The 13,615-nt window shown below is 42.0% G+C and overlaps 1 protein-coding gene across 3 annotated transcripts in view; it reads left to right on the top strand.

Annotated features, from left to right (window-relative positions):
• Positions 1–10,136: 10,136 nt before the first annotated feature.
• BLMH (bleomycin hydrolase) overlaps positions 10,137–13,615 on the top strand; it is a gene marked incomplete at its 5' end in the record, with an annotated part of 43,285 nt that continues 39,806 nt past the window's right edge. The window contains 2 exons of one of the 3 annotated variants that reach the window (XM_082860179.1): positions 10,137–10,389; positions 10,702–10,902. In XM_082860179.1, the coding sequence (XP_082716305.1) occupies positions 10,137–10,389; positions 10,702–10,902 (454 nt within the window). The remainder of the gene's footprint in view (positions 10,390–10,701; positions 10,903–13,615) is intronic. The other 2 variants (XM_082860181.1, XM_082860180.1) reach the window with 2 other exon arrangements.

Below are 13,615 nucleotides of genomic sequence, written 5' to 3'. Positions count from 1 at the left end.
CATTTGTTTCATTTTATTAAAAAAGACAAATTATACTTAATCTCATGCCAGCAACTACAGAAAATAAAATCTATATGTTAATGACAAATTCCTTAACACTCATATAATCTTTTTTCAAGAGCCTATCTCTGAAACACCAAGGTTGTTGTATAGCAAACATCATGGGTAGTTTTTTTGTACGTAATACTAGAAAACATGAAGGACACTACTGTGATTTCTCAAAAACCTGTGCTCTCAGAGGATTGTGTACATATTAAGAAAAAATTGGAGCTCTGGTGTTCCTGCCAACAGATTCCTAAAGTGTTGCTGTGGAAACTCATGAATTATTTGTCTTTATTTCTCTGGGCAATCTTGGTAGTAACAATAGTGTCAGCCTCTGTTTAAATTATAGGTATTAACAGCAATCTCTTACATTTTCATGTTACCTTATAGTTTATAAAACATTTTACACGTGTCTTGTGTGATCCTCACAGTCACTCTGTGAGACAGGTAGTGATATCATTATTTATGATGATTTTGGCTCTAGGTGAGTACTACAATTGCTCTCGGTTTTGTACAGGACAATCATTCAGCCCTTTTGCCTTATGGGTAATCACTGTATGCCAGTAAGAATTGAGATAGGAGATGAGAAATTAAACTAACACATGTAATTTTTAGAACTTCTCAAAACTGAGTTCTCTGAGTTACCTGAAGTATAGTGACATCACATAGCAATAGTTATACTCCAATAAACACTTCCCTTATATTGTACTATGCTAAGCACCTTATGTATAACTTACTTAATCTTTATGACAATCACATAAGAAGGGTCCTATTTTTATCACACCCATTTTACAGGGGAGGAAAACTGAGGCACAGAGAATTTAAGTCACACGTCCTGGGTCACACAGTTTGTTAGTGGCTGAATAAGAATTGAGACCAAGGTTGTATGGTTCCTGGGTCTTTAACCATTAGACAAAATTGCCTCTTACATTAATGACTAACTTATATAGTACTTCCTACATGGCAGGAACAAACATATATAAACTCATTTAATCCCTATAAGCAACACATTTAACATTTGAATTCAAATCGAAATTAGATTTAGGAGATAGGGAGGAAAAAGAGGATGGGTAAAAAAGGAGGGGTGCGGAGAGAGAGAGAGAGACAGACAGGAAGAACAACTTAAAAGTGCCTGCAATGAGACCTGCCATTCAACTGAAAGAACATGTGCCCTGAAGTGAGCATGAGATGAGGAGGAGAATCAGCTCCCCTGGCCAGTCCCAGTTAATTCCCTCATGGCTCTCAAAGTGTGAGCATCTCATGTGCTGAGGAAGAATCTAGTGCTCACAGATTTGCCAACTACTTCATTTGGTTCTCAACCGAAGAAACAGCAAACTCTTCCCATACTGGAATAGAAACCTGCCCTGCAGTGCTTATTAAGAGGAGGTGTTTGGGTCTCTGAAGTGATACTTTCCCAAAGAATTTCCAAGGATAGTGTTGACTATAGTCTATTTTTGCCTGACTTTGGAACTTTATCTCTGAGTAAGCTGCAACCCACTTGTATCACTGAACATGAGCCGGGTCAAAGGGAGTAGCTGGATTCCTATAGCTGTAACGCAACTCTGCTGCATATATTCAACACTGCTCATGGAAAAGTTTCAGCTACCAGATGTACATGAAGCTACCACATGTACGAACAGAAAAACAGGCCTCTCCTCCTGGCTCAGCCACTAAAGAGCTGCTCAGCTCAAGGGTGTCACATAATCTTTCAGAGACTCTGAACTAAGGGACTATACCAAAAGACAATCTCTAAGATCCTGCGAGCCCTCATATTATATGACTGACATTTAAAAAAATAATTTAATGGTAACAAAACTTAGGAAGTCTTACCTCCTTGTGCATCATTTTGCAAACTGTATGTTCCTCTTGCAACAGATTCTCATCCCAAAACAGGTCATTTTTCACTCCAGCTGTCATTTGTAGGCAGTTTATAGGCAGCTCAAGGGCATCATTTAAAACACTGCACTAAAGAGGATATAGACTTTGCTGTCGATAAAGAATCATAGCCTTGAATTCCTGAATTTTATAGTTATGGTACTCATAAAAGTGTTTAATAACAAACTTGGCTCACTTGGAAATCACCAGTCTAAAGGACTTTGCCCCAATCTGACATGTGGATCATATTTGTTTTTAAGAAAATATTTAACGATTTATTAACAATTTCATATTTCTGCTTAAGATTTCTGCACAACCTCTTTCAATCACTCCAGATGTAGGCATAATGTGTTTTATGATTCCACAATGCTATTAAGTTAAGCATCTTGGGACTTCCCTGGTGGCGCAGTGGTTGAGAATCTGCCTGCCAGTTCAGGGAACACGGGTTCGATCCCTGGTCCAGGAAGATCCCACATGCTGCGGATCAACTAAGCCCGTGAGCCACAACTACTGAGCCCACGTGCTGCAACTACTGAAGCCCACGTGCCTAGAGCCCATGCTCTGCAGCAAGAGAAGCCACCACAATGAGAAGCCCGCGCACTGCAATGAAGAGTAGCCCCCGCTTGCCGCAATTAGAGAAAGCCCGTGTGCAGCAACGAAGACCCAACACAGCCAAAATAAATAAATAAAATAAATTAATTTTAAAAAAGTTAAGCATCTATTAAGCTATTAACGCTTCTATCATTGACTTTGTTTTGTCATGATGAGTGGTTATCATGATTTTCTACCTATATTAGACCAATTAAAATGGGCCAATGCGAAAACTTAACAGCTGCATATGTATGGGCCCAAGAAAAACTTCCTGATTATGTTCCATTTGTCAAAACCTAGAGTAAAAGCACCCATAAAACTAAACCATCCACAAATGAAATATCCACAATGGTTACTTCATTGCAAATTGAAAAATGACGTTCAGCAATTTATAAATCTGCAAGTTTATTATTTAAACTGACATGTCTCAAGTACTTGTTTCAAAATTCTTTCACTTACATTATATCTTTTGATCCTTAGGCTTAGAGAGCCTGAACTCTTAGTCTCTGGAATCAGACTACCTAGGTATATATCCAAATTCTACCACTTTACTAGCTGTGTGGTGATAGGCAAGTTACCTAACCTCTCTGTTCCTGCATTCCCTCATCTATAAAATGGGGATAGAAATAGAATCTACCTCCTGACTTATGGTTACTATGAGGATTAAATGAGCTGAGACGTGTACACTGTAAGTCACACTAAGCACTCACTGAATTTTAGCTATTATAGCTACTATCCCACTTTACAGAAGAAACTGAGCCTCAGATTAAATGATTTTTTACATCTATAAACAGGAGTTGGGACTTAAAAACAAGGTCTAATGAACTTCAAACCTTCGCCTCTTAACTCCACATTGCTTTTCTTATTTAAGAGAAGAAACCAGGCTTTCTAACAGAGAGCTTTTAAGGAACATATTCTTTTCTTTTTTTAGTCCTTAAAAGAGAGGACAAGTTTTTCATCTACTTTCAGGGTGAGATGCATATTATCTTCTTTTAGTTTTTTATTTGCCCTGTGAATGTGTCCAGTTTTACTTTTATCTGATGAATTATTCTTGGAACAAGGAAGAAAGAAAATTAAATGAAAGAAAAATAAAATGAGATGCACAAATGGGAATCTGATGAGAAAATATTATAAAGAATGTGCATTAGAAAAGGTGGATTTGAGTCACCACCTCCTTCGTATTAACTGTATTTCTCAGATTTTTATACTTTGTCTCAAGAAACACCTCTGAAAAGAGTACAAGAATGTCATAATTATTACACTTAAATATTTGCTTAAGATAGCAAAGAATGTAGTTCATGAACAAAAGAAGAAATAAAGAAAGCTCTGGTTTTGTTCATTGCACCATTAAGGAAAACCAGTCTAACAGCATTCCTAAAAGGAAACCGGGATCTATGGTCTCCAATGATGCTTATTATTTTCTCTCAAGTCCAATTTCTCCTTTTTCATCTCTATCATTTTCTCTTCCATGTGCCTCTCTTTTCCTTTCATACTCATCTCAATCTTTCTGTGATTCTACAATTTAGGTTTTGGTGATCACGGGTGATCATTTTCTAAAAACGATTAGTTCAAAGAGAAGCATTCTCAGAGTAGCCCAGCTAGGGCCTCCTTGTGGCTAGATCTTCACAGCGTTATATCGGTTCCTTATTCTGTTGTTGTTCACAAGGATCTGGCAAAAGGAAAGAAAAACAAGGGCAATTTCCCTGCATCTTCCAGAATAAGGTCTTAACCCCCAATGGACACAATGGGCTCTCCGCGTTTGGCCCCTGCCTTCTCGCTCTTTAGTTCCAACCATGCTCAGTGTCTTCAGTTCCCAGACAGAGACTTGCTGCCTTAAATTCTTCTTAAAAGAAGAATTACCTCCAGGTAGAATGCCTTTCCTCAATCATTATCATTTAACAAACCCCTAATTGCCCCAAATTCAAATCATTTCTCCTCTCTTCCAAGGAGCTCTCCCTAAACCTCCCGGTCTGACTTACATATTCCTCTTTCATGCTCCACATTACACCATGCAAACCTCTATCAGAGCATAATGGTTAGGGTTAGGATTGGGGTTAGGGTGATTCACCTCCAAAACATATCCCATTTTCATCCACTTCCTTTCATCTCCACTGCTGCCCTCTTGATCAAGGTCACCAGTCACCTTTTGCCTGGACAATTATAGTCTCCTAACAGGTCTCTGGCTTACATTCCCATCTCCCTTCAGTCTCTCATTTACACTGCAGCTACAGTGACCTTTTTAAGAAGAAATATTTCATATATACAAAAATATAGATAACGTATGAAGTCAGGTGTAACAAATAAGATGAAAACCCACATACCCACCACCAGTTTAAGAAACGCAATATTGCCAATACCTTTGAAGCTGGCTGTCTCTTTCCCAAAAGCAAACACTACCTTAAATTCGATGTTTAATATTCCCTTGTTTTCTTTTTTTAACATCTTCATTGGATTATAATTGCTTTACATTGTTGTGTTAGTTGCTGCTGTATAACAAAGTGAATCAGCTATACATATACATATATCCCCATATCTCCTCCCGCTTGCGTCTCCCTTCCACCCTCCCTATCCCACCCCTCTAGGTAGTCACAAAGCACCGAGCTGATCTCCCTGTGCTATGCCCTGTGCTATGCGGCTGCTTCCCACTAGCTATCTATTTTACATTTGGTAGTGTATATATGTCCATGCCACTCTCTCACTTCATCCCAGCTTACCCTTCCCCCTCCTCGAGTCCTCAAGTCCATTCTCTACATCTGCATCTTTATTCCTGTCCTGCCCTTAGGTTCTTCAGAACTTTTTTTTTTAGATTCCATACATATGTGTTAGCATATGGTATTTGTTTTTCTCATTCTGACTTAACTTCACTCTGTATGACAGACCCTAGGTCCATCCACCTCACTACAAATAACTCAATTTCGTTTCTTTTTATGGCTGAGTAATATTCCATTGTATATATGTGCCACATCTTCTTTATCCATTCATCTGTCGATGGACACTTAGGTTGCTTCCATGTCCTGGCTATTGTAAATAGAGCTGCAGTGAACATTGTGGTACATGACTCTTTTTGAATTACGGTTTTCTCAGGGTATATGCCCAGTAGTGGGATTGGGTTGTTTGTTTTTTTGATATTGAGCTGCATGAGCTGCTTGTATATTCCCTTGTTTTAAAAACAAATTCTTTTACCACATATGTCTGTATGTTTAAACAATACATTATGTAATTTTGTTTGTTGTTGAACTTTTAAAAAGTGGTTTTGTGTCATTTGCTTTGCAATTTACTCTTTGCACTCAACATTATGTTTCTGAAATTCACCCACGTTGATTTTTATCTTCTCTGTAGTAGTCCATTGTATGAATATGTCACAATTCACACACACTCCTGTTGATGAACTATTGGTTTTTTTCCAGGTTCTATGCAATCACCAGCAATGCTCACATAAACAGTCAAGACTGTGACGCCTAGGGCACATATGCAAGAATTTCTCTAGGGCAGGGCTGTCCAATGGAACTTACTCTGATGATGAAAGAGTTCTATATCTATGCTCTCCAATATAGTAGCCGCACGTCATTACTGAGCACTTGGAATGTGACTACTACTATTGAGAAAGTAGATTTTTAACTTTAATCTTAATGAATAAATTTAAATAGCCACAAGTGGCTAGTGGCTAGTGGCTACCATACTGGACAGTGTAGTTTTCAAATACAAACCCACGAATAAAGTTTCTGGGCTACAGAGTACTTGCATCTTCAACTTGACAAATATTGACAAATGTTTTCCAACTTGGTAATATTATTTATATCTCCTCAAGCAGTATGTAACGATTGCCAATATTACTTTTTAATACCTGCCTTTAAAACTTATGCCTATCAAGAGATAACATGGCATCTTATTAAAATTTTATTGTGCATTTCCAACATTACTGTTGCCATTCATTCTTCCTTTTGTGTGAAATGCCTGTTTAGGTCTTTTTTCCATTTTTTATTGGGTTTTTTGTCTTTTTCCTACTGATGCTTAGGAGCTCTCTACATACTTTTAGTATTATTTTTTAATTTGCCTTGACACTGGATCTGTTTAACTAGGGAAGCCCCATAGAAGCAACAGGCAGAAGGCATATCTGCAAAGGCAGGTGATGCCACTCACTGAATTTATATGCATTTTCTTTTCTAAAATTGTGGATTCATGCTAGAATCCTGCTTCTTGTAGCTTTGTTCCATGAGATGTCACAGGGCTCAACAGTATCTTTTCTGGATGGAGTTACAGGGGTAGGTCTGAACAATCCTACTCTTAGGGAAATGTCTTCCTGGCTTGGTCATCTGGGGCAGACCCATTGCAAAACCAGCTTTCCTCTGCTCTTCTTCTCCGTGCCCACACACGGGCCGAGTGTATGGGTGTGAGTTGCTCGGTGGGAAACTGGTACTAAGGGTGACACCCTGGCAATGAGGGCAGAGCAGGAGACCTGGCAAAGTGATGATGATAGGAATTTCTGGGCATGGGGTGGGAAAATGTAGTCATTGGCATGAAAAGGGTAGCAGTAAAACTGGCCCCTCCACCTTCTCCAGTGATTCCATCCCTCCTCTTTTCCAGTGCTTATATTCTAGCCATGGTACCTTCTCTGCCACATATTTAATCTCTCATCTGTACTGGTTCCTGCCTTTCACCCTCCAGGTAGACATTAGTTTTCCTTTTCTCCCCAAAGACCTTCCCTGGTATTTCCTTCCCTCTCAACTTACTGCAGTGTGGTGGCTTCTGCCCACCCCACCATTCACTGAAGCTGTCCTCTCTAAGGTTGCCTCTGACGTAGTTACCAAACTTTTCTGGAGCTTTCAGTCCCATTCACCATCTTCTCCTTGCCTTCCTGGGATTCCAGGGCATAACTCTACGGGTCTTCTCCTCCCTCTCTCAGTGCTCTTTCTGTGATTTACTGCTAGCTTCTATGTCTTCACCCATTCTTTAATGCCACTATTTCCAGAGTTAATGGTACCCCCTTATGGCATCCTTGTAACAAGCAGTAAAGGGTTCACCATACTCTGATTGGGCGCAGCCCTGGGCCAGGGCATGTGGCTTCAGGTCCCATTCACCCCACTCAGCCTGGTACCCTTGTGCCATTAACACCCTGCACAACAGCATGCAGCTGCCCAGGGTACAATCTTGGTGCTCATCTTTTTCTTCTTCATTCTCTTTCCCTGTGCAACCTCGTTGACTTTCATGGTTCGAAGACCTGTGTAATTCTAGACATCTTTTAATCTGCCTCCTGGACTTCTTTTCCTGGGTGTCCTGTGGGCATCCCAAACTTGCCAAGGCCCAAACTAATTTCATTACCCACTCACTTGCATATTCCCAAACATATCCATTTTTCTGTATTCCTTCTCTAAGTTAAGGACACCACCATGCATCCACTCCTCAAGTGAAAACTTCCAGATTATCTGTGCTTCCTCCTTTTCCACAGTTTAAAGCTTCTATCATTCCTCAAGTGCACTGCTGGGTTAGCCTTCTAACTAGTTTCCCTAGGTCCAGAATCTCTCCCCTCCAAATCACTCTCCCCACTGCTCTTGCATTTCTTTCTTTACATAGAAATGAGTATATGGTTCCCTTGTTCAAAAACCTACATTGGCTTCTAGTTAACCATAAGACAAAGTCCAGATACTCAGGCATGGCATACAAAAGCCTTCATATTCTGGCCCAAATCTACCTTTCCAGTCCTACACTTTGTCCCTGATCTCAACACCTTCCCTGATCTTAACCACATCAGACTATGATGCACAGTTTCTTGAACATAATTTTGCCACATGCTTTAATGCCCCAGTGCCTTTGCTGGTGCCTTGCATGCCCTTCCTCTGTGTTTTGCCTTGTGAAAGCCCATCATCCACTCTTTAAGACTATGTTCACTGTGACCCCTTTTTTCAGGCACCTCTGGTCCAATTAACAGCTCCTTCCTCACTGCTTTTACATCTCTACTGTTATGTTAATACAGATTCTCCAGAAGTTATTTTGCATCTTTTTCACTACATTGTGTGTTTCTTAAGGGCAAGTTTAAGCTTAAGGTCTCCATATCATCAGCAGTTTGCCCAGTGACTGTACATGGTAGATATTGAATAAAATTTTATGAGTTGAATTGGGCAGGATGCGTGAACATCATTTTGTGAAAGGACCAATGATTTCTTTCAGCATAATTTTCAACCTGTTCCTTTTCTTCAGACATCAGAAGATTCTCAGAATGGGACAGCTGATGGGCCCTGTTGGAGACAGTTGCTATGTCATATCCCCAAACTTTGGCTAGGTCTCTCTAGGGACACAGAGACTGTGATTTCTCAAACGACTGATTGGTGTCTGAGTATGGTTTTTCCCCAGATATTAGAATTCCTTAGAATCAGAGATTATTTTCAATCTAGGACCTAGATGCTAGGTTCCACAGAAGACTCTCACTGCTCTAAGTAGCAGAGTCAGGCTTTTCAGTGGTAGACAGATCTATCTGGATTTGTTTCATCACCTTTGGGTCCCATCCCAACATCTCACTAAAGTTTGAGATTTTAGAGCACGAAAAACAACATAAAAAGGCTTCACTATCTCAAAACCTTGTTAAACTTCTCAGTTATCCTGAAAGCCTGGGGATGAGGGCCCGCTCATTTGAAGGTTTTGTAGAGGGCTGGACAAACAGTATCGATGCATCAGACTGACTTCTGTCACTTCCCTTAGCTAGGTAGGAGACACTCACTGACTCCATGAAGCCCAGAATGGGTAGTTTCCTCGAAATGAGCAATTGTATGTTCTTTATGTTGTTGGGTTTTTTTTGTTTGTTTGTTTTTTTGGCTGCTTTGGGTTTTTTGGCCGCGCGCAGGCTTTCCCTAGTTGCCGCGAGCGGGGGCTACTTTTCCACGCAGTGCGTGGGCTTCTCATTGTGGTGGCTTCTCTTGCTATGGACCATGGGCTCTAGGCACGCAGGCTTCAGTAGTTGCAGCATGCGGGCTCAGTACTTGTGGCTTGCATGGGCTTAGTTGCTCCACAGCATGTGGGATTTTCCCGGACCAGGGATCGAACCCGTGTCTCCTGCATGGGCAGGCGGATTCTTAACCACTGCGCCACCAGGGAGGTTCCAGCAATTGTATGTTTGTTGAACCCTGGTAGCAACTGAGTGGGTAAGAAAGAGCTTGATTCCATTTCCCCTCAAACACAAAAAACATTTCCATTGAAAGTGCTGTGGCTGGTCGGCCAAGGATGCCTATTGGAAGAGCTTTCGGGTTCATTTCTGAAACGAGTCAACCCATCCTAAGCCCAGTGCTTAATTATGCGGCCCCTGAGCCCGCCCTACCGCCTTGGAGCCCCCTTTTGGCCTCTGAAAAGGCTTCATGGGGCCAATTTCACAATGCTAGGGTATTCGGTCTCCAGGCCCAGCATGTAACCCCTCGAGTTCCACGCTCGGGGCTGACCTTATCCCAGGAGGGCGCCCCGGTGGTCAGGAAGCGTAATCACGGCTGTCTGTGGACGCCGGCTCCGCCGGGGCCGACGGCTGGCAGCGCTGAGGGAGAGCTTGGGCCTGAGCCGAGGGGAACCCGCCCGTGGCGGGGGCGCAGGCGGCTGCAGCGCGTCAGCGACTCGCCCCCTCGGCCCTCCCACGGGCGGGGCCAGCCCCGATGGCGCTGACTCAGCAACGCGTGGGGGGAGTTTTGTCCCTCCGCGGACCCCGTTTCTCTCAGCCGTCCGCCGCCGCTGAGCCGGTTTCCTCTTTCCGGCGGTCGGGGTGCGAGAGCCAGGTCGGGCCGCTTAGGCAGCGAGCTGCTGTGCAGCCCCGGCTCTTGCCTGAGGACCCCGAAACTACCGTTCCCCCGCCGGGCAGCGTGGGCGCCATGAACGACGCGGGTGAGGCGCCACTCCTCCCCGCCGAGGGTAAGCCGGGGGGCGCGGGTGGCCTCCGGGGACTCAGCTGCGCCCCGGAGGCCCGGCGGCGGGGAAGGGCCGGGGCGGCGGGGAAGGGCCGGGTCCGGGTCCCGGGGCGATGGTGAGGGTACAGCTTTCTGGGTGGGCTGGAGCGGCCCGGAGGGAGGCAGCATCGTGGGCGAGGACGCCGGTGAAGGGCTTCTCCGCTGCTATGGTCACCACGGGATGCTCTTACCAAGTTAGAGCCCGAGTGTGGGAGTCCCGGATCAGCCCTTCTCAGTCTCTTTTTGATGTTATAATCAATCCCGTTTGGTCTTTTAGCAGGACTGAATTCGGAGAAGGTAGCTGCTCTGCTTCAGAAACTGAATTCCGATCCTCAGTTCGTACTGGCCCAGAATGTCGGCACCACCCACGACCTCCTGGACATCTGTCTGAAGAGGGCCACGGTCCAGGGTGTTCAGCATGTGTTCCAGCACGCCGTGCATCCTGAAGGCAAGCCCGTCACCAACCAGAAGAGCTCAGGTGAGGTCTTCAAACTTCTTGCACGCTTCCCTTGACTTTATTGACAGCGTCCCATTGTGGTGTCTTACCTAAGAATGGCCTTGGGGAGAAGAGATTTGGATAGAAAGAAGTTGTAGTGAATTTTTAGAGAACAGGCGCCAAGTACAGGCAGGTCCAAGAAGGTTACTTTGTAACTTGTTTTCGTGCTCTGTGGTTCGTTAATATATTTGATTTGAGCACTAAAGTGACTGACTAGCCCATGGTCATCTGTTTGAATGTAATTCACGATATTCTGTCTTGAAGTTATGTGACTGCAGCCCCATGTCTTGGAGATATATGTTCTTGGTAGGAAACAGATCATGCAAAAAGGTTCATGCCCTAGAGGACACCTCCACGTTTCCCTGAAGGCCATGTACAAATGTATGGGATGGAAAAGACACAATGTAATTGCATCAAAATGTCATCAAATGTTATTTTTAAGTGTACCTTTTGGTTGCAATTTGAACACATGTGCTAATGGGCTAAGTTACCACCAGTAGACTAGTTTGTAATACAGAAAAATACTCATTTCTCATGCCTTGCTGGTCAAGAGCTCTTGCTTTGCTATCTGCTATCTAGCACCACTAGAAAACAGAAAAACAGCTACAGTGAAAGATGGGTTATCCAGGAATGTAAATAAGGACATTCTCATGGCAGAATTGTACTAAAGACTTTTTAAAGTCTATCCATTTTAAAACTACTCCCAGTCTATTTATTTTGGCAGAAAGTAGGTAGATCACTGCTTGCTTAAAGCCAGTCAGAACTCAAAGTGTACATTTATAACATGGATGTATTTTATTGTATGTAAATTATACCTCAGTAAAGGTTATTTTTAAATTTTAAGAAAAAAATTATGATCTTGCAGTAATTAATGTTTTGCCACAGTAGAAAGTGCTTGTGGTGGTGTGGCCTGTCAGGCTACAAATTATCCAGTTAGATCCAGTTAGTAATGTTATTAGTGGTCCTACATGGTTTAGATTGCAGTGCCCTTTTAGGGAAAAGCCTGGAAATGTTCATCTAGAACAGATCATGTCTTATGTATCCTGTAATGTCACTTTTATTTGCAAGAGGTACAGATAGCACATGATCTATGTAGGTTATTTTCCTGCAGTTTTCACATTAACAGTTCATCCAGATTTCCTCACTAGAAAATAATAGTGTGCTTATGAGAGAGGTGGCATACAGATAAAACCAAGGTAAAGATGAGCTATACTAAGTCATTAGTGACTTTTAAAAAAAATTTTTATTTATTTTATTTATTTTTGGCTGTGTTGGGTCTTCATTGCTGCGCGCGGGCTGTTCTCTAGTTGCGGTGAATGGGGGCTACTCTTCATTGTGGTGCGCAGGCTTCTCATTGCAGTGGCTTCTCTTGTTGCGGAGCACGGGCTCTATGCGTGCGGGCTTCAGTAGTTGTGGCTCGCGGGCTATAGAACGCAGGCTCAGTAGTTGTGGTGCACGAGCTTAGTTGGTCCGCAGTATGTGGGATCTTCCTGGACCAGGGCTTGAATTCGTGTCCCCTGCATTGGCAGGTGGATTCTTAACCACTGTGCCATCAGGAAAGCCCCATTAGTGACTTTTGAAAAACACTGTGTGTAGTTACTTATTTTTAATTATTTTTTCTTCGTGTAAGATTACTGTTGTTCAGTTGTAGAATATTTGCAAAATACCGATGAGTAAGTATTCTGTCAGGTCTTTATTCTGTGTGTGTGTGTTTAACATAAGTGATACCTTACATATTGTTAGGTAACCTCCCTACCTTTTCCACTTACCAATATATTATGAATGTATTTTCATATTAGTAAAAAAGTTATGCCCAGATAAAAGTCAAGGTTTTTCCCCTCTGAATCTTCCTTAGAAAAGAGTTACCCTATGTGTGAGACTTTACAAAGACTTTGATAATGAGCATTCTCAGTTAATTTAATTTGAAGTAAAGTACATTTTGGCAAAGACATTAATTACTCTGAAATGACCTTGATCCATGCTAGTTTGGGATACTTATGGAGATCATTTGATTGAATCCGTTTTTGTAAAAAGCAGAAAATTTGAATGCAGTATTTTTCTAGGACATGACCTCACGTGGAAATGTTGGATATCCTTGTAAATAGACCTCTAAAGATCACTTGGTGAGAGATGAAGTACAGAAGATGGTGACATTGTGGAGTGTGTGATTATCCACTTACAGGACAAATGACGAATATGATTATATGGTGGTGGCATAACATTTTTTAGGGACAGCATTATGCATGGATTCAAAGCATTGCTGTGACTCAAACATAGTAGATGGAAGAAGGATGATGTGTTCTGTTTGAAAGAGTGGATCTAATAATGGTAAAGGCACTGATGCCAAGGTGCACGTGAAAAGTGTGTATCAGTGTGAAAATGACATGTGAAAGTGGAAAAAACAATGCTTCTGCATCAATTTATTATATTAATATGATTTTAAATATCTAAATATTAAAGCTACTAAATTAAATATAGGCAGACAGTTATTATTTCATCTATATTTTTAAGTGTTTATATAATCCAGTTAACTAAATAACTTAAAAAAAAATTCTCGTTGGGGGCATGGGGATTGACTTATGTTAGAGTCATCTTGTACTGAAGCATATACTATATATTCCACATTAAAGGGTGGAGACTTTTTAAAGGTTTTGCCACATATTGCCAGATTGCCTTCAGATATTTTTTACCTGTT

This window comes from Leucopleurus acutus (assembly GCF_964270905.1).
Source record: "Leucopleurus acutus genome assembly, chromosome: 19".
Classification (NCBI taxonomy): domain Eukaryota; kingdom Metazoa; phylum Chordata; class Mammalia; order Artiodactyla; family Delphinidae; genus Leucopleurus; species Leucopleurus acutus.
The sequence above is the reverse complement of the archived record's forward strand: the minus strand, read 5'-3'. Positions and strand labels throughout refer to the sequence as shown.